This window comes from Lissotriton vulgaris, chromosome 7, assembly GCF_964263255.1.
Source record: "Lissotriton vulgaris chromosome 7, aLisVul1.2, whole genome shotgun sequence".
NCBI classification, from domain to species: domain Eukaryota; kingdom Metazoa; phylum Chordata; class Amphibia; order Caudata; family Salamandridae; genus Lissotriton; species Lissotriton vulgaris.
Window position 1 is genome coordinate 1,157,921,762 of NC_141695.1, and position 21,791 is coordinate 1,157,943,552.

General features: G+C 44.9%; 1 protein-coding gene across 2 annotated transcripts in view; it reads left to right on the forward strand.

Annotated features, from left to right (window-relative positions):
- The window catches only part of HTR4 (5-hydroxytryptamine receptor 4), a 1,457,781-nt gene that overhangs the window by 837,511 nt on the left and 598,479 nt on the right, over positions 1–21,791 (forward strand). For both annotated transcript variants that reach the window (XM_086931613.1, XM_086931612.1), the window contains exon 5: positions 20,030–20,183. In XM_086931613.1, the coding sequence (XP_086787739.1) occupies positions 20,030–20,183 (154 nt within the window). The remainder of the gene's footprint in view (positions 1–20,029; positions 20,184–21,791) is intronic.

The window sequence follows — 21,791 nt, forward strand, 5'->3', positions numbered from 1 at the left end:
CATTCTTCCAAGACTTAGCCTGAAGACTGCTCTCCACAGCTACCACTAGGATAGCTTTCTAGTTAACCCCTTCAACGCTGGGCTAATTCCCCTGCAGTGTGGGGGAGGGAGGAGCCGCGTGCAGCGCCGCTGTGCCCGTGACGAGCTGAGCTAGTCATGCTGCACAGTGGAGCTGTGCTCATGACGAGCTGAGCTCGTCACGACTCCGCCCACAACAATAGAACCCCGCAAAGGCGGGGAATTAGCCGCATGTGGGCCGTCCGTGGCCGTTATGACGAGCTCAGCTCGTCATGAGCACAGCTCTACTGTGCCTCATGTTGAGCTGAGCTCGTCATAAGCATAGAAGGGGTTAAGGTTGTCTTTAACCTTCCATCAATAAGGGTCGTTTGGACTGTTGCAAGGTGCCCACTAGAATAGTGGACAGCATATGCCAGGCCAACTTCTCACAACAGATCTCTAGGGAAATATGGTAACTTCCCTTCCAGATGGACGGGTATCTCTAGAGACCGAGTACGGTCCAGTCGAGAGCCAGGCTAAACTGATGGCCACAGCCCTTGCTGTCTTTTAGAGGCCTTGCTTTGCTGACAAATCTAGTTTGAATTATGCAACAAGGCACAGTACCGAACGTTTGTATAGATAGCCATTGTCCCTAATGCCGGGTAGGTCTACCCAATGAAGAAAAAAACTGCGCTTTTGCAAAATAATACTCAAAAATCCACAGATTTTCTTGGGTAGAAAGTATTCAAACTTATGCAGCAGAAAAATGCGAGTTTTCCTACATTCTGTATAATATGTCATGAACTGGCACATCTGTGGAGCATACGGATGTCTTGTTGCCTACACACTTACTAAGGTGGCAACGCTCAGAGATCTGAAATATAGCTCTGTGAGTTAATGTACTAGTTTCAGTGAGCTGTGTGCGACATGTCACAGATCTTCCCATTCCAATGAGCCCTGCTTAGCCTTTCATCATTTAGAGGTCAGTAAAAGAATAATCCCACTGATTGGGAAAATGGCATCCATCCTTCACATGTGGTTGTTGCAGTAAGCGCTATATTATAAATAACAAGTTATTAGAGCTATTATTTTTCAAAAATGCTCACTTTGCAATTGCTTCATACTGATTATACAGCAATCCTTGATGCGAGGCAGGTGCAGCATTAGTCTCAGGTGTGCGGTTTCTCTCCCCACCTCTGCTCAGATTCATTAGTGCAGCAGGATGACTTGACGGGCCATTAGCCGACATAGCACAACCAGGCAAATTGGTAATTTGCTGCACTGTCGCCTGTAGCGGCACTCCGCATTCCGAGGGACATGCGCAAGCTGTCCTGTGGATGGACGCTAACCTGCAGAGACAGTGCGTGGGAGCCGGGCTGTCCCTGTGAAAGGAGCACTTGTATCCAATCCTTTCAGTTTATTGCAAAGTTATGGCTGTGCGCATCAGAGCAGTATAGACTAGAATGGCCTTGCACCGGGCACAGGGTGGCGAAGCACTGTTAAGCACAGGGGGACAAAGCACTGCTTAGAATATGTGATTAATGCAGTATAACGCATAGCACTGCATACCGGTCTAGCCATGGGCATCCATTATGTGTAGCCACGCCCAGAGACCGATCCCCCTGGCTTGTCCCTGGCTCCCCCGGCTTGTCCTTTGGTAGTCTTTGCCCTGACATTGCACTCTTGGTCTTAGTTGTCAAAAAGTCGGAAGAAGAAACAGAAAATAAACTATCTGTTCTCAAAGTTGGAATGTGGGAAGACTTGCAACACCGCATAATGTAATTAAAACCCTGAGTTCTCTCAAAGTTATTGATCAAATAGTTTAAACAATAATGGCTTCATTATCTCTTGCTCTTCTTTGGTTCATTCTGGAATAAACAAGTCAGGGTGGGTTTGGACTAATGATCTATGTTTAATTTCGACCACTTACCATTCAAATACAAGCTGCAATCTGGTGAAGAAAAATAAGAAAATATGATTGATAAGTGGAAGAGGGCGAAATGGTCAGTTTTAGCTATTCAAATCTTAAATGCTTTGATGAGGATGGATCTTCGAGAACTTTTAAGAATGCATGGCTATTTAATCCCGAGAAACAAATAACTGACACCTTCTGTTCCAATTTATTCAGCAAAAAGCCTTCTCAGAAAATGTTGGATGCCAACGAAACATTACAGATTGAGAATGGTGGATAATGAAAGGTGCTCTTTTAGTGGCCTTGGCGGTCGTTACTGCATATGATCTATATTTGTAAATGAGTTAAGCAATATTGGAGCTCCCTGAAAGGGTCTCATTGGCTTTTGGAGGCCAAGCGGCAACCTCTAAATCATTGATTAGGCTGGGTTAGGATGATGACATGGATTGAATGAACAACAAAAACATTTACTATGGAAAGGAGTAATGGTCGCAGAGAGGTTTATTTTTAGAACATGAAGTGCCACAGACTTTCTAACGAGGATGAGCGGATTATTTATGTGTGAGGCTATATTTAATGGAACACAATATTGAGCAGTATATATAGACTATTACATAGTTTGCAACACTTGTTGCAATTTACTCTAGTAACCACCCTTTCTCTTTTCTTCTTTTTCCCTTCCCATCTTCCTCATGTGCTCCCCTAAAATCTTGTTCAACCCCCTTTTTCAATTCCATTTGGTAAGAGAGTTCTATATATAAGAATATGTTGGGTATAGGCTATGCTATAACTTACAGATTTCTTTATATCAATTGCATACTGCAGTCTATACATGTAATGTACCATAATATTGTACATACATTTTGTAATTTTTTTAAGCTTGATATTTAGTATACATACACGTGTAGGTTGAACTAGTGTGTAACTTTTTGTTGTAAGATATGAATAAAACGTTCAAGAACTGGAAAAGTGTGAGGATGCCATTGCTTAGAGCAATGGAAAACATCCCCTGCTCTGAGCCCTGTCCAGTTCTATCATCCCCATGCCACCTGGCACACTCTGCATGGCCCGACTATCTCTGCCATCCACATCCTGCAAGGACCACTGGGCACCTCCTAGCTACTATATTCTTCCCCATCTAGCAGTTGTCTCCAGAGGGGGCAGATTTCTCATCCACATGTCCTGATCCGAGATCCTCCACTGAAGGGCATGCTAAACAAAGCAATGGACAAGGCAAGGCACAGTTGTAGTTTGTTTACTATGCCTAATAATGTATTTTGGTTTCAATGATGTACTATAAGGCTCTCCATAGGCATGCCACTGGATTAATAGGCAACTGATCCAACTGTATTGTAATAACACGCGTCATTTCCGCTTCCATCTTCAAGAGTCTTCAGTAATAGTGCCAGATTATGTTAGATGTGGACTTTTAGCGTTAAAAGTTTTAGGGTTCCCAGATCTTGTATGTCACTACCGATTATTATAGTGTGTAGGAATAAGTGATCGAGGTGGCAGAGGAAAGGGGCTAATTTCAGACAGGAAGCATTAGAAACGTGATGCAATGTGACATGTTTTAGATTAGATGATAGACAAGATGATCTTGTTTTCTCTTCCGCCCCCATTTATGCCCTGCTGGCATTTGAATATATCAATCGCAGTTTAGTCATGACCGCATATGGTCATTGGCCTTCAGAGCCAACATTAAAGTACCCATTTTCTTGAGTTCGCTTTTGCTCAAACATAACATTTAAAAAGGTGCATCCAGCGCAATGAAGGAAAATGTACAGCATTATAGGGAATGCGCTGCCCCCAGGGCAGCCGTGAACTCGTGCTGCCCTGGGTGAAGCATATTCTCGTGAAATATGGCTGCAACGAGTTTTCCTGTGCAGGCGGCAGGTTGCCTGCACTTTTAAAGGGGAATAGAGAGCCCCTTGCAGACAGGTAAAGTCATTGACTGCACCCGCCTTCAAGAGAATGTGTGGGGTCCATAGGACCCCCTTTACCTCCTGCAGAGGGCTGCTCTTAGGAGGCGCACTGACAGTGCACCACCTTTTAGGTGTCACACTGCCTGGTCGCCTCCTGAGGGTTTTTTTGCCTCTCCACCTCGTCGGTACTACATGGCCGTGGGCGCAGAGGCAAAGGGATTACCTCATTTGCATGGGGCACGCCCCATTCAAATGAGGGAGCACCCCATTCACAATATCGCTGGTGCTTTATGAGTGCCAGCGCTATTGGTATTACAGAAGGAGCGCAAAGTGGGCGCAAATGCTCGTTGCACCCCCAGGGCACTTTATGTAATACGGCCCCAGGTCGTCATTGGCTTTTCTGAAAATCCATACTTTCTCTTCTACCAAAATATTGTACATACTCCTGTGTGCAATAATTTAAATGGACAGGTGCTCTGAGGGAAGGGGTACCTACACTTCTCTAACTTGAAAGGGAAAACACCTGCACTCCTCTGTAATGGTACAATATTTTTATAAGAGAATATTTGCATCTTGTAGTAGCAAACGTCGGGTAGTGAGTACCGGCACTTGTTTATTTCGATTTCAAGCACTGTCTGTGTGCTCACCCTTCTAATGAGCGTTAAGGATATTGAATTAACATCCTTACCAATCCTTGCATCCTTAGACCTAAGGGGGTATACTATTCGCTGCCCCGCTTTAAAGTCAATGGTCCCTGAAGGTGTTCACTTTAACGAAATGCCGGAAGGAACACTTTCTTCTGAGAATCAGCCCCTTTTGGTATTGAACCAGTGTAAAAGGAGTCATGGGAGTGGCTAGTTAAATGGCAGGTTAACTGTGTGACTTGACGAAAACATTAGCGGCATCCTAATCAGCTGCACAGGTGCAGGACAGAGCAGGAAATCACTTCTGATGGGCGCATAAACTATCGTGGAGGCTTAGCAGTGCTAATGGGAATTACTGAAGAGGTTGAGATAGCTACCAAAGCTGTGAATAGTCCTCTGTGACATTGGAAGGTGCTACAGACTGAGGTGCGAACCCGCAGAGCAAGATGACCAGTTTGCCTGGCACCCACTGCGTGAGAGAGTGATGGGCTCTTTCTACCCTGGAAAATACTTTATATGTAAATGGTGAAACACTGATTGGTTGCCATGGTAGGAGAGGCACAGAGGAAGGCAAAGGATTTTTCTGCCACATGTGGAAAGGATCCAGGACCTGCAGATGCAAGGGATAGGGCAGCTGTGAGTGAGTGAGAAAGAGATGATAGCATCATTGGACTTAATATTTAAAATATGAAAAGTAGAGGATAATCCACTTCATCCATGGATACTGATGGGGAAGCAATGGCAAGCAAGATGACATAGGTACAGTGCACGGTAATGTTGTTGGATCCCAGAGTGGGCTCCCTGAAGAATTAATGTGTAAGTGCAGATGAGGCAGGTGACGGAATGTGCAGGATGCAGGGCTACAGTGGCTAGTGCGATGTGCATTTTGGACAATAAATTTGATGTGTTGGAAAATGCTAGGAGAGTATTCACCCTTTGTGTAGAGGGCATCCTTCAATTCATGGTGGGACACCACTGGTGGAAGCACAGCACCTCTTCTTCAAAGATCACGTGTCCCTCCAGGAGGAAGGTGAGGGAGACATGAGGCAGAGTGAAAATTAACTTCCTTCAAAGGTCACATAGGTGATGGTGATGACAGATGGTGGAACCATGATGGTGATCCTTTGTGGCCTTGATCTTAGTAAGCCGCTCCTGGAAAAGGTAGATGTTATGTTACTGGGGAGGAAATTTATGTTACTTGGGGAGCAAATCGACCACCAAGTTCTTGGTAAACGGGTGGACTAACATTCATACCTTCCCCTATATCGAGGCTATGCCTAACCCTAAGCTTAGAAATGCGGTATTGGAATTTAGAGTTGGCCTGAACCCATGTAATGGAGGTAGGAAGATAAAATCTGCAATGACTAATAAACAGGATCTGTGTACGTGTGGATTACAAGTAAAATGCAGTGGCCCACATATTTTGCTGGACCTTTGGTGGTTTTTAGAAGAACGGAAATCATTTTTAAATCCTCTTTTTATTGTCTACAAAATTGATATTAGGGATCAAGCTCTCAGCTTGTTGATAAATATGAGATTTCTAAATGTGGAATGTGCAATAGGTAGATTTTCAATTGCAATACAGGAGTCGTTGAATGAATTGGCAATATAATCTACAATGGTTTATGGGGTAGAAATGTGATTTTACCCACCTCTTGAGGACATTTTTGAGCCCTGGAAGTCCGTATGCAGTTAGAAACATATCTTTAATGTATATGTGACCTTTTTTAGATTTGGTTATGAATTACGAGCTATTATATAGAGTGGTACTGCGCCCATCATATGATTTAATAGGTATGTATTGTTTTTTGTGGCATTTATATGGCTAAATTTTGCAGAATAATAAATTTATTAACAACAACAAAAGGTAGCTGCGCTGAAGGATTTCCTCCAGGTGGGCAGTACATGGATGCTCCTCATCCCCTCCTCATGCACTGATTCAACAAATGATGAGAAAACTACAAGTGATAAGCAGGGAACTTGGGGGAAGGGGTAATCATGCTACATTTCTGAACCATGTAATAAGGAATGTTTGACACAATAATAGAGTGTGCGCTTTTTATCATGTGGGGGTGTCAAAGTCTTGTGTGAAGGTCTCGAAATGGGGTTCTTGAATTTTATTTGGCGTGTGGTCTACTATACTGTTGTGTGATCAGCTCTAATAATTTCATAGCTTGATGTGAACCTGCTGACCACATGATCTGCAAGTCAAATATTTACAGAAGCTCAAGGGTGCATCAAGATAAGCATGTACCACTCGTCCTTCTGCAAGATGGCACATTCAGCCCAGACTCAATCCAATTCCATCCGTCGAACAATTACCATAGCTTCTCCCAATCTTTGAAATCCTCTCCCAACTAATATATGTTCCTTAATACACTATGACCATTGGTGAGCCTAACTTAAAACATATCTTTTCGTGAAGTGAGTTAGCTTACTCCAACTCCACACAACTGGACTTCACAAATTTCATGCTGATCTTCGATAGAATACTGGAACTATAAAAATAAAAAATAAAAAATAGGTAAGTACACAAGTCTTACACGCTCTAGATTCTGCTATTGGTAATCTACCACCTCACCCCATTGTTACCAGTTTGAAACAGTCTGCATCCCATCTGCTGTGACTCTTTTTTGGGAGAATCCACACATCACTGTCAATTTATATGGAGTGCGTTTTAGAACTCAAGCCCATATTTAAAATTTAAGAGAGAGGTGCTTCAATGTTAGACAGACCACCTCTCTCCAGTTTATTATGCACAGTAATTCCAGACCTGATGTTTTCACCTACAAAACATTGGCGTCAATTGTGGTACTCCAATTAGTTTATTGGAAGTAAATTCAGACTACATCTTTCAGAATTAGGCTGCCAGCCACAATCCCAGCACTGGAAATTGTGGGGCTTATTTACAAGCCCAATTGTGCTGCAGGTGCATCACTTTTATTGATGCACCAGCAGCAGTAATGTGCTTCCCCATATTTACAAGGTCATGTAAAGTCACCCTGGGTGACTTTCATGGCCTTGTAAATAGGTTTTATTTTCAGGCATAACTCTGCGTGAAAGGGGCTTTCCTTGGGTGCTGCTGTGGGTAATTTACAACATTTTGCAAACCTCGGAATGCGTCAGAATCCTACACCTCCACAGGGGAGGCGTTAAGAGGTGTAAGAAGGATAACTACTTTAATTTCCCCTTGTTTTTTCCTCTTTCCATGCATGCTGAATTCTGCAGCTTGCATTCAAAGAGGAAAATTCCTTCAATGAATGTGTTTGTGCAGGAAACAATCATCCCCTCAGCACAGGCACCCTTGCAAAAGGATGCAAGGTTGTCTGCATAGGGGCACGGCTGCTGCTTGTGCGCTGGCACAGGGGAGAATGACAGGAATAGGCCATATCTTGTACATACAGTGCATTCCTGCCCTTCTATTTTGACACACAGCAGTGCAGTAGGAAGGCTTGCTACGTTGCCGTGCTTCACAATATTGTAATTGAGGCCCTGTATCTGAAATCACATGGAGTGATGTGGCAATACAATTACATATGTGTGTTCTTCTCTGATGTGTTTACTAAAATTAGGCCACAGATGGTTTCTACATGCAGGATCATTAAGGCTCACAGAGTATTTTGTCTGCCTGCTGCGCTGTTTAAGATATGCAGCCCAGCACCATATTTATCAGGACATTGCCTTAACCCCTTCGCTGCGGTGGGAATTCCGCCGCAGCGCTAAGGGGGTGGGGGGGCCGAGCGGCGCTCGCATGCTCGTGACGGAGCCGCTTCGTCACGAGCCGCAGTTGAGCTGTGCTCATGACGGAGCGGTTCCGTCATGGCCCCGCCCGCTCAACGGTACGTCCAGCACAGGCGCGAAATTCGCGCCGCGCAGGCGCGCCGAGCGGGCCATGACGGAGCGGCTCAACCAAGCTCAGCTCAACCGAGGCTCATGACGGAGCGGCTCCGTCATGAGCATAGAAGGGGTTATGATCCACTCTCCATAATTTAGGGTGCTGTGTATACACATAGTTTTTTGCCAATATACATGCTTATAGGACATGTGTAGATGCTTCGGATATAGTTCACTGTCACCCCAGAGAGGGCGTCTTCATATATGATGTTAGAGATACAGTTACATCCATCGTTGTATACAGGTTTCTTCCCTTTGATCGTCATAAGCTCGAGACAAAATGAAGGTTTCTGGTTCTGTGGTGTGCCTCACATCAATTGCACCTGCTGCTAGGTTAAATCTCAAAGCAGAAAGGTCCTGAATGTACCAGAGCAGCTGCTTTTATGAAAGAGTCTCAAAGAAGAAAAGAGCTTGATGTGCCAGAGCACCTGCTGCTATGTTAAAACCTCAAAGCAGAAGAAGCTTGATATCTCAGAGCACTTGCTGCTATGTTAAAGTCTCAAAGCAGTAGGAGGTTGGTATCTCATAGCACCTGCTGCTATGTTAAAGTCTCAAAGCAGAAGGAGGTTGGTATCTAATAGCACCTGCTGCTATGTTAAAGTCTCAAAGCAGTAGGAGGTTAGTATCTCATAGCACCTGCTGCTATGTTAAAGTCTCAAAGCAGAAGGAGGTTGGTATCTCATAGCACCTGTTGCTATGTTAAAGTCTCAAAGCAGTAGGAGGTTGGTATCTCATAGCACCTGCTGCTATGTTAAAGTCTCAAAGCAGAAGAAGGTTGGTATCTCATAGCACCTGCTGCTATGTTAAAGTCTCAAAGCAGTAGGAGGTTGGTATCTCATAGCACCTGCTGCTATGTTAAAGTCTCAAAGCAGAAGGAGGTTGGTCTGTCAGAGCAACTGCTGCTATGTTAAAGTCTAAAAGCAGTAGGAGGTTGGTATCTCATAGCACCTGCTGCTATGTTAAAGTCTCAAAGCAGAAGGAGGTTGGTCTGTCAGAGCAACTGCTGCTATGTTAAAGTCTAAAAGCAGTAGGAGGTTGGTATCTCATAGCACCTGCTGCTATGTTAAAGTCTCAAAGCAGAAGGAGGTTGGTCTGTCAGAGCAACTGCTGCTATGTTAAGGTCTCAAAGCAGAAGGAGGTTGGTGTGTCTGAGCAGCTGCTGCTACGTTAGAGTCTCAAAGCAGAAAGGGATTGATGCCTTAATCCTCTGAAGACAATCTGTCTTGAAACATAGCCTCTCATCCTTTTTAAACTAACAGGTTTCGACCATCCATGCAGGATGAAGCAGCTTCAACCCAACAGCCAACAAAGTAGTGAGGTGGATATTTAACATTCCAAAGCGTCCCTCAAATCCAGAAAACATGAACTGAACCTGTACTGGTCCCTTGTGGCATGTTTAAACACGTGTTCTAAAATACTCCCCAAAACCCTTGATCAAAAGCTAAGCAGTGTCATGTCCCTTTCATTACTTTTAGGCCCCAGACCTCAATGTACCCAGACCTCAATGTACTGACCTGTACTGGCCTGTACTTTAAGACTCAATCTCCCACAATTTAGTTGTGAGAGACATGTGGAACATTAGCAAACCTAAGTGGGACCTTTATGCTCAGACGTGGGCCCTGTGCACACTGTGCCACTGGAATCAAGCTATACCTGGCTGATGAGCTCTAACTAGAGCACAACCGGGCCTCTGTGGCTTGTACTGTGGTTCAGGGAGGACCTGGACTGGCAGTTTGGGATGGTGAGTTCCCACTAGAGAAGGCTAAAGATTGATTTATATATGGATGGGTACAAGATCAGGTGGCATGATGTACAAAATAATGATGCATTGGAATCATTTTTAAAGACATTTTTCAACTATCATGTAAAATATGTAACTCTTCAAATACACTGGCATTTATTAAAAGAGGTAGTCCTCATACATAAGCATTGTAACATTCATACCTTCCCTGCCCTGACTGCGACAACAATAAGGTGTTGGATGAAATGCTTGAATTAATCTCAGACACTGGCAATCACTCTGGTGCATCCCAGTCTATCATTCTTTGCTGGAAATGCCACCTCAGTTTGGACCCAGCCATGTACAAATCAGTTTTTTCCCTTCTTCAATGGGTACAGTCTAGCCTGAAGTGCCAAGCCAGGTACTCCCTGAGTAAGAACACCAACAACTTACAACCAGTTTCACACTGTGTCACTGGAACCTAACTATACCCGGATGCTGTGCCCACAGCCAGGGTGAAACCAGTCCGTGTTGCTTGTGTTTTTGTTCAGTGGCTGAGATTAATTTAAGCATTCCATCCATCACTTTTGAATCAATCAGTCAATCAATTAGGGGTTTGTATAGTGCAGATGCTCACCCGTGAGAGTCTCAAGGTGCTAAGGGAGGGGGGTGGCTCTGTAGGGTGCTGTGGTCATCTGAAAATCCAGGTCTTGAGATTCTTCCTGAACTGGCACAGTGTAGGACTTTGCTGGAGGTGGTGGAGGAGGTCATTCCAGGTCTTAGCTGCCGAGGTAGGAGAAGGACTTTCAACCCATTCTGGTCTTGTTGATGCCTGGAAAGGTGGCCAGAGATAGTTCAGCTGAACTGAGGTTTTTAGGTATGTTGGTCCGATGTTGTGGAGGGCCTTGTATGCGTGCGTGAGGAGCTTGAAGGGTATCCTTTCGATGGGGAGCCAGTGGAGGTCACAGAGGTGTTGGGTGATGTGGTTGTGGCGGGAGATTTCTAGGATCAGTCTGGCTGTGGCGTTCTGGAAGGCCTGGAGCTTGCAAAGGAGTTTTTTGTTGATTACGATATATAGAGCATTGCTGTAGTCCAATCTGCTAGTGATGAGGGCATGTGTGACCTAATGCAGAGGGTGTTAAAGCAGGCAGAGGATACAGCGTTGATCGGGTGGTTCATAGTGAGTGATGAGTCTAGTATGATGATGAGGTTTCGTGCATGGTTTGTTGGGGTTGCCGAGGGCGGGGGGCCACCAGGTGTCATTCCATTCTGAGGGGGTGGAGCCAAGGATGAGGACTTCTGTTTTCTCTGAGTTGAGTTTCAGGCAGCTGTCCTTCATCCAGGTGGTGACCGCTTTCATCCTTTTTTGGAAGTTGTGCCTGGTGATGTTGGGTTCCTTGATGAGGGCGAGGATGAGCTGGGTGTCATCAGCGTAGAACACAATGTTGAGCCAGTGGTTTCTGATGATGGTCGCAAGGGGGGCCATGCAGCTGTTGAAGAGGGTGGGGCTGAGGGAGAATCCCTGGGTTACTCCACATTTGGTCTTTGTTGATTATGGGAGGTAGGGTGGGAGTCTGCCTCGCTGGGTACTGCCTGTGAGGAATGAGCATATCCAGTCGAGGGCCTTTCCTCGGATGCCGGTGTTGTGGAGTCTGGTGGCTAGTGTGCAATGGGAGACGGTGTCCAAGGCAGCTAAGAGATCCAGGAAGAAGAGCACTGCCGTATGGCCCTTTCCGAGGAGGGCACGGATGTCGGGCGGTCTCAGTGCTGTGGTTATTGCACAATTCAGATTGGGATATGTCCAGGACATTGTTGTCTTCCATGAAGTTTGCTAGCTGTGTGTTGATGGCCTTTCGATGACCTTGGCTTAGAAGGGAAGTAGTGAGATGGGCCTGAAATTCTTGAGGTCCTTCGGGTCTCCGGAGGGTTTCTGAAAGAGAAGGTTGACTTCGGCATGTTTCCAGTCATCAGGGAGCAGTTGATGGTCCTGTGTAGTTCAGGTCCAATGGCCATGGCAGCACTGTGGGAGATGTGGGGGGGGGCAGGAGTCTGTGGGAGCCCTGGAGTGGATGCTCTTCATGGTCTTTAAGGTGTCTTCTGTTGTGAGCAGGGTCCAAGTGAGTAGGGTCTGTTGGGTGGCATCGCTGGGGGTGGGGGCTGAAGTGATGCAGAGATCCTGGGTTTTGAGGTTGTCGTAGAGTGTCTTAATCTTGAGGTGGAACAAGCAGAGGTCTTGAGAGGGAGGGACATCTGATGTTTCGCTGCCGGGTTTGTCAAATTCCTGGATGATGGAGAAAAGTTCTTTGGAGTTGTGGGCGTTTGTGAGGATTCTGTCTTGGAGGAAGTTCTTTGTGCATTTGATGAGTTGGTGGTGTGCTGTGGTGGCTTTTCTGTAGGTGGTGCGTGTTACTGGGGTTTCGCTGTTCCTCCATGTCTTTTTTAGTCATCGGCAGGATCGCTTTGATTCCTGGAGTGCAGGGGTGAACCAGCTTGCTTTCGTGATGTGTTGTCCTGTGGTTTTCTTGAGGGGAGCGAGTGTGTCTGCGTAGTTAGTGATCTAGCGGTGGAGGTAACGTGCCGCAGTGTTAGCGTCCTAAAAAAAACAATTTGATGGACAGAATGTAGATCAATGTCTTACATTCACCCCAGTACAATGATCTGGCCTAAATCCATTGTTGTTTGCACTCCACACCACCCTGGGTTAGATAATGGCTTTATGCAAATCAGCTCTGACCCTGTGCCCCATGGGAAAAGTCCAGTCCGAACTACACAGCCATATCTTTCCCAGACCGGAATCAAGCATCCGAGGACTGGACCGGTTTCGAGGTAACACCTCTCATCAGCCCGGCTAGCTTGACTCCAGTGGTGTGGAGGCTCTGGGACCCACGTCTGAGCTACTCCAGTACACTCAGGGAGAAAATTGCAAAAAACAATTTGATGGACAGAATGTAGATCAATGTCTTACATTCACCCCAGTACAATGATCTGGGCCTAAATCCATCGTTTTTTGCACTCCACACCACCCTGGGTTAGATAATGGCTTTATGCAAATCAGCTCTGACCCTGTGCCCCATGGAAACAGTCCAGTCCGAACTACACAGCCATATCTTTCCCAGACCGGAATCAAGCATCCGAGGACCGGACCAGTTTCGAGGTAACACCTCTCATCAGCCCGGCTAGCTTGACTCCAGTGGTGTGGAGGCTCTGGGACCCACGTCTGAGCTACCCCAGTACACTCAGGGAGAAAATTACAAAAAACAATTTGATGGACAGAATGTAGATCAATGTCTTACATTCACCCCAGTACAAGGATCTGGGCCTAAATCCATCGTTTTTGGCACTCCACACCACCCTGGGTCAGATAATGGCTTTATGCAAATCAGCTCTGACCCTGTGCCCCATGGGAACAGTCCAGTCCGAACTACAACAGCCATATCTTTCCCAGACCGGAATCAAGCATCCGAGGACCAGACCGGTTTCGAGGTAACACCTCTCATCAGCCCGGCTAGCTTAACTCCAGTGGTGTGGAGGCTCTGGGACCCACGTCTGAGCTACCCCAGTACACTCAGGGAGAAAATTACAAAAAACAATTTGATGGACAGAATGTAGATCAATGTCTTACATGACGATGGATTTGGGCCCAGATCTTTGGACTGGGTTGAATGTGTGACATTGATCCACATTCGGTCCATCACTTGTTTTGATCTGTTTTGTTTGCAGTGTTAGCGTCTGGCATCGTTGGTGGTGGGGTGCTGGTGGAGCGGTGGTGAGCTGATCTTCGGTGACTTTGTTCCAGCTCTTGCTGGGGGTGTGGTGCACGTGCTTGTGTACTGTGGATTTTCTAAAGGAGAAATAGATGCAGTGGTGATCTGTTTAAAAACGTTCTGTGGTGTGGCTATAGGAGATGATGTTTCCTCCTGCGAAGATGGGGCCAAGTGTGTATCTCACTGTGTGTGTGAGGGCTGTGACAAGTTGCTTCAATCCTATGTTGATGAGGTTCTCTAGAAAGGCAGTGGTGTTGGGGTCGTCGTGGTTGTCCAGGTGGAAGTTTAGGTGTCTGAGTAAAATGTAGTCCGTGGAGGCGAGGGAGTGTGGTCCAATGATGTTAGCGATGGTGTTGGTGAAGGGAGCACGGGGGCCAGGCAGCCTGCATCTGAGGGTTCCACAGAGAGTTGTTTTGTGGTTGGTCTGGTTCTAGAAGTGGAGATGTTCCATGGGGGTTGTAGCATTCTCTGGGTCAGTGGTTGTCATGGGGAGGGTGCTTTTGTGGATGATTGCGATGCCTCCAACTGGGCGGGTGGGGCGGTCTTTCCTCTGGACCTTGTATTCATTCGGTTTAGCCACTGTGGTGTCAGGCGCGGAGTTAGCGTTGGTCTAGGTTTCTGCCCTAAGTGTGATCGTTATGCCCAAATGTGAGTTGTGTGCACATTGTCATTGGAATCAAACTATACCTGGCTGATAAGCCCTAACTAGGAATTTTTCTATACTTTAGTGCATTGCACAAAAGGGCCGAAAGTAGTGCAGCGCCATATTCAAAAAGGATAATCTGCAGATCTACATCATAGGAAGCACTTGTTCTAAATTTGACTATTATGTGTAACAGAAAACCTTGGGGTGGGGTGGAAACTTGAGTCTGGGGCTGTCAGGCATAGGCTTTGAACTAGAGTTACAACTTCCGGTAAAAATGTCTACATGTAGACACCATCACATGGGTCAGACTTGGAAGATGTATGCTTTAATAGGTATATCAGGTGATGTACCGCTTGGCCCCTTGCTTGCACCTGCTATTTTTGGCACTGGGACTTAAGGCAAAGCCAGGTCAAGCTATTTTAGTAAATCTAGCTTTTTAACCAGTGCTTAATTTGTGCTGGTGGTTTCTGGTGCTTGGCACCAGCACTGAATTGTCAGCACCAGCTCTAGAGACAGTCCACCACATGGTGGGCTGTCTTTTTTTAATTTTGAGATGAGCACAACAACTGTGTTTATTTAGTCAATATACATTGAAAATGAATATTACCAGCCTCTAATGCCATTATTATAGCTGTGTGTGGCCTGAAATAATCTGAACTGTCACACTTGTAGAAGTGCAATGAGTAGGTGTTACGTTGGTACGGCCATTGGGAGTGCTGGCACGGTATGGGTGGTGCAGGCTGATGAACCACCCATACCCTGGCACTTCATTTTTTTTTTTTTTTTTTTTACAAATTAAGCACTGTTTGTAACAAAACATAAAGATTTAGCACTGGCCCGACCAGACACACACCGTTTGTATACATTACCAGGGAGTGGAGCAGAGGAGTTTGGGTGCAGTGCCAGTGTGAACTCTCAGCACAAAATAGCTTTTACACATAAAAGTTGAGCGAGACGCTGCTTGTGGTGCTCTGTGACTCGGCATTTCTTAACGCCACAGAAGCACCAGCCCACCAGGGGCGCTATCTCAGAGCCTTCCCTAATAACGCTCAGCATGCTTCCTTGTAGCAAAAGTTGTTGTGTGTTTCACAGCTGTGTTTCAAAATAACATTTTCAAGACATTCCTTTTCCGGATTTATTCGTTTAGTAGCGAATAGCTGTACATACACCTCGTTTACGCTCTGGACTGGTTACCAGGCGTAATTTAAGTGCACGTGCAGTCTACCGCTTCCTGGTAACCTTTTATTATGCTCACTAACTTACATTTGTTAGTTTCTATCTACAGATAATTGCTTTCTGTAGTATTGCTTTAGGCCTTACCCCTGTCAATAAACAGAATAAGGTTTAGTATACTCATTTTTTTAAACCACAGAAATATTAAAATGTTAGATAAATATTTTAACAGAAAGATTAAGACTTTTTTTCACTTCAACTAAAATCACCTGCCTTTGAAGCCTGCTACGAGTCGTGCACACCCCTTCAAAACTCTCTACATAAATGAATTACGCTGTTATTCATTTTATTCAAACATAAAATCAATGCTTTTGTACTCGTAATATATTCATTTCAATCTGCCAGGGATTCCGTACAAAAGAAAACGTGGATTCGGTTACTATGTTTCCATTCTGGCGGAAGAAAGAACTGCAGGAGCACACGGTCACACATGGAACATCAATCGTGCAGCTTTCACGTCACAACCGATCCAATTAGAAGCACATTAAACCAATTACATTATTCCAGCATGCCTTGTCAATATGAAATACTAAATTGTAAGACAACAAGCAATCAATCGAGCAATTATCCCCTGCCTTTCGCTCCTAGTAACATGCAACAGCAAGGCCGAGAGAAACGCACACAACGAATACATTCCTTCAACTTCATAAAATAAAACACGACCATTTGCTCTGGATTTAATTGAATTCCTGTTCCATAGGAAACGGATGAGGCAAGCCACTGAGCTCTGTGTATTTACTTTTACATAAATCTTTCTGACAGAAATAGAATCTGATCTAAATACCATTTTTTTTATAACCAGATGTGATACACCATTTACAAAGGTATTTACATTTGTGGCGTGCTGATTGGTTCCTATATGCGATTCATCTGTGATTTCTATATCCATAAAGAAAACGCTATTTGTTATTTTGACACTAAAACGCTTTTGTGTGAACCTATATATTCCCCTAATGCAAGAAACCCTTCTGAAAGGAAATTCGTAAATCTACAACTGCACGTGTAGGCCTACTTATGGCTGTAGATTTCAAAGGAAATCCACTGAGGGAGAGCCATATGCCATTTTTACCTGTCTGTGTTGTCCTAGTGCAACATTTTAATTTGTACTAAAGTTCTGCATGGAGGAGGATACAAGTGCCTATGTACAACTGCACATTTTGTTTTACTCCAAACAGGAAAATATTTTCCCTATGGAGAAACCACGTCAAGTTTGGGGGTATTCCATTGCCCTGTGTGTCCTGGCATTGGATTCACTACAGCTCTTGACTGATATAAGCCCCTGATCATTTCTAAGGTGGGATACAGTCACAGATGAGTTTTGGACTGCCCATAAACTGATGTGTTTCTGGATGATCACAAACTCCCCACTCCCCACCCATAACTTGTGATTCAATCCGGTGTAGAATTTAGCCAAAATATGGAATTATCACATGGGATTTATTGGATTTATGACTCCTAGCCCACCTTTTATTAAGGTCTGGATTGTGTACAACTAAACATTTCGATCATAAAAAGGACCTCTGTGACAGAACATTCCCTTTTATTGTGTGATGTACAGTAAGGGTTTAAGGGGAATTAGATTATCGAATCCTCTTATGTCTTTGCATTATGTGTTAGAGTGTTGTATAAAGACCTCTAGGGAAGCCCCAAAAGCCTCAAAAGAGCCCCTAAAGAGCCATGCTTTGTATCACACAAGGTTCCGGGAGACCAGAAGACTACTACTTAGTCTTGTGAATCCCAATGTGCCCAGAAATTTATGGTTTGGCACCAAAATAATCAATCATTCATTCTTACTGGGTCCCTTTTTTTGTGGACTAAAAACCAATGTGATGCATGAGCATCTACATTTGTAGAGCACAGGATCACCCGTTATTGAAAAGACAACTATGTGAGAGCTGAACTTTACCAAGAACACCTATTTCTAGCCCATGATTATGAAAATGTAAACACTATAGCCCTAGTTTTGATGCAAATCTCCATCTACAAACATTTGTTGATAGGGTTTTGCACCAAAAACGTATGCCTCCTTGTGGGATAGCCCAGAATTTCCCTCGAAAGAATCTTTTAGAGCAGCATACTGGGATTTAATCAAAATCAGGAGGTTCTCTACCCTTACTAGGCCTACTTTGTCCAAATACTTTTTTGAGCTAAAAGATTAACCCTGTTTGGAAAACTATTGGGACCTAATTAAGAAGCCCCTAGATCGCAAGCAAGCTTTATCACCAATTCAGAGTTGGGACACTACCGCTCAGTGGGCTAACATGTAAATGGCACCCAGGAACTAGTGATAAGTGCCGATTCTGCCCTGACCATACAGAAGATATGGACCATCTCTTATATGTTTGCCCGGCTTACCAACAACCTAGAAGCTTGTGGCTGAAACTAGTATGTCGGACCTTGGGAACCGGCTCTGCGATGGTAGCCAAGAGGATACTGAAATCTGGTTTTAATGATATCTCAGTAATAGGTGTTGCTAAGTTCCTGAGTTGGGCATGGGTACTTCGGGAGAAAAAAAGGGGGGCTGCTTTAGTCATGTAAACAGATTACTGGGTTAGTGTATCCACTGCGTGGAATTGGAAATTTTATGGGATCATGATGTGTTTAAAGTCTTGTGCGTTGGAAATATTTAATCCCTTTTTATGAATTGGTTTTAAATTGTAACTATAGGTATTTATTTATTTTAAACTGTATCGATAACATTTTGTAAAGGCATCTTTGTTATATTAGGTGAATATATGGTGTATCCATTTTAAATTAATTGACTGTCCTGTCTTTTAAGATGAACAATCGCAATAAAGACATTTTTTTTAATTGAATTGATAGGGATTTGCACCAAAAACGTATGCCTCTTCGTGAAAGGCATAACAAGGAGCATTTTTTTCTCTTTTCCTTGCTTGGGATAGTTTTGTACTGACAGCTCCCCTTCTAGTACAAAAACTATTCGTTATAGAATGCATACACCCTTGCACTATGTCGCAATGGTGTGTGCATTGGCGCATGGCAGCCAAATGTGCTCCAGCGCAGGGAAACAGGCAAACGGCTTAATATATACAGCACTGTTCTGATTTCTCCTTTTGGGGCAGTTCTACTCCCTTTGGCACTGTTTTGCTCTTTCCCTTTGATTGCTTTGATTGAATTTTTCTTAAGTCTGAGCCTATATTTTTCTCATGTGGCTGGCTCTCTTATAGGGAAGAGAGGAGTGAGGTGTTCTGGTAGATATTCATCAAAGTAATAACCAATACTAGACTTCTCAATCAGTCAATCAAACAGCATTTGTAAAGCACAACTGTCACCCCAAGGGTATCTGGGCGCTTTCACACGTGCAGTTTCCCGAGGTTGAGATATGCTAATTTCTGCCCATATAGCCAACAATGACATCACCTCACGTTACTTGCTTTCCTAAGTTATGCCTCTTTCTGGCACCAGCACTTGTTGTTTCCTCGAAGATATGCTCATGGTAATGGTGGGGAGTCTGGAGACTGGTTTATGTTTCAAATGAGTGCTCCTTCTCATTGTAGCTGCAAAAATTATATCACTCGTGTCTATTTGTTTATTCTTCCACGCATTTCTCTGCTTTAGAAATGCAGTATTTTATAAAGGTAGACTTTTAATTCTTTACAAAATACATATTACAAATATTGTTATAGGCTCTGAAAATTGATAATCTTCAACATTTTCCCCTTGCTCCTTGGTAGGTATATAATGCAGCCACCATATATAACGATTGTGACCCCAATCACAGGCCATTGGGACAGTCTCCACGTCCTGAGAAATTACTTAACAGGCCATATAAAGAGACAGGATGGGCACATCCTTGATCCCGTAAATAGATGAGGAGACACCCACGGGCACCCCAAAGTTGAAAAATATTCTGTTTTTCAGTTGGTGTTTGCAATCTTCCCCACCACCTAGTTTGTGGATCTCCAAAGGCACACCCACCACAAACTATGTCCCAAAGTTCACAAATTCATTACAGAGTTCCTATTATGAACCTGGTAGACCCTCATTGGAGTCCCTGTCATAGTTCACAGTCTTTTTACCTTGATTGTGAACTGTAATATTTGTGAACAATGTTGGGTCCCCTGCAATACTTTGTGGACTCTTTACACAGTATGGGGACTACACTCGCCATGTTGTGAATTTATGAACTTCCTTTAAAGTCTACAATATTCTGATACATTTAGATGCCATTTAAAACCATCCCCTGTACCTGTTGAGGTTTTGGTCCTGTAAATTCTGCGCCCCCCTCTGTTGCACTCTGTTTGAGACTTCATCTTTTCTCTTCCTTCTGCAGGTATTATGCCATCTGCTGCCAGCCCCTGGTCTACAGGAATAAAATGACGCCAATGCGCATTGCTATGATGCTGGGGGGTTGCTGGATCATCCCCACCTTCATCTCCTTCCTCCCCATCATGCAGGGATGGAACAGCATCGGCATTGTCGACTTGGTAAGCACGAGGCCTGCTAAAACGCGGGACACAATGTAATGCTACTGTCAAACTTTTATTTAAAGGTATGAGAACGATTTGGCGAAAAAGCATATGCTTTATAGCACTATACATTGATCCATGTTACCATGTTTTTCTTAATTATGATCAGTGTAGTTATTACATTTGCATTTTAGTTGTCTCGATGTAAATATGTCATTTGGACAGCGACGAGCAGTCCTGGCAAGTACCACGCATCAGGCATTAGACTAACGCATTTCAGGGTGGTGCTCCGCATCACCGCACTGAAATGCATTGTCACGCATAATGCACAGTTTTAGAGCTGTCAAGAAAGCACACTGCAAACTATGTGTGGCAGCTGGCAGTGTGTGTCAGTGCTTGAACGAGCTGTTCATGTAGTCTTCAGCGCATTCCTAGCAGCTCAGGGGCAGCGTCACGGAGTGGCAGCCAGTGCTGCTACAATGTATCTTTTTTTATCCCCGCGGAGTCTGCAGCGGGGCTCTGAATCACGAGGCAGCCTGAGTGATGTCATAGGCCGACCCAGGTTCAGTGAGTGACGTAGTCTCAGACTAGCTGTAGAGCAGCAGGAGGACGTGACGTCACCTCCTGCTTCCAGAGAGCGCTGGAGTTATTAAATGTTGTGGGGACTCACTCTGCTGCTCACTGGACTGGCTGCTTAGTCTCACTCACTGGTTTACGGGTGGCTGGGGAATCATGGTGCTTGGCCCGCAGCACACATCTGTTCGCACCTCACTCAGACCTGTCCTGCCCAGCCGGGCCGCCCGCGCTGTGGTAACGGCCCAGGAACTAAATACTAGTCACGCTGCCCACCAGCAAATTATTTCCGAGTAGCACTGGCGGGCCGAGATGAGGCAACATGCAGTCAAGAGACCGCAGTGAGAGACTGAGGGCTGGGCATTACCGGTGCAGAGTCCATCTGGCTCAGCCTGGGGGTGGAAGAAGGCTAGAAGTACGAACACTTTAAGGTAAACAGCCACTAGTTGTCAGTCGGGATAACACAATCAAATGAGGTTAATTTTATGCGAGTGCGCAATATATTTATTCCAGTAATGCTACAGCAAGCGGTGCATTCATTATGACTCCTATGAGGCGGAATAAGAAGGACAGCAGCAGTTGGGCGTGGCTCCCCAGAACAGCAGCAGCATCACACAGTGGTGAGCAGTCAGGAAAGGGGGAGCGTAGAGCATGATTCCAGGGGTTATTCCCAGCCAGGGATACAGCCAGGTGTAAAGAGGGGGTCTGGTTGGGGGATCATAGCAGGCATATTTAATTTTTGTGCTCACATAGGAGAGATGAAGAACAGCGCTACAAGCACAAGCAGGGCAACTTTGAGTCTAGCCAGGGGCTCAGGAAGCAAGGCAATTTCACAAGGAGCCCCGTAAACCACTTTGGTCCTAGGCAGCTGCAGCCAGGACAGCTAGCAGGGCATGGTATCCTATGTGACCTGTAGGCTTTGCCTGTGCATGCACATGCTTGCCCATCCTGTCTACTGCCAGCGCTCAGACTCTCTCAGGGAGCGTGCTCATCTCTCTCAGACTTAATAGAGATTAAAGCAGAGTCCTTCAATCTGTGGGGCGCGCCCCCCCA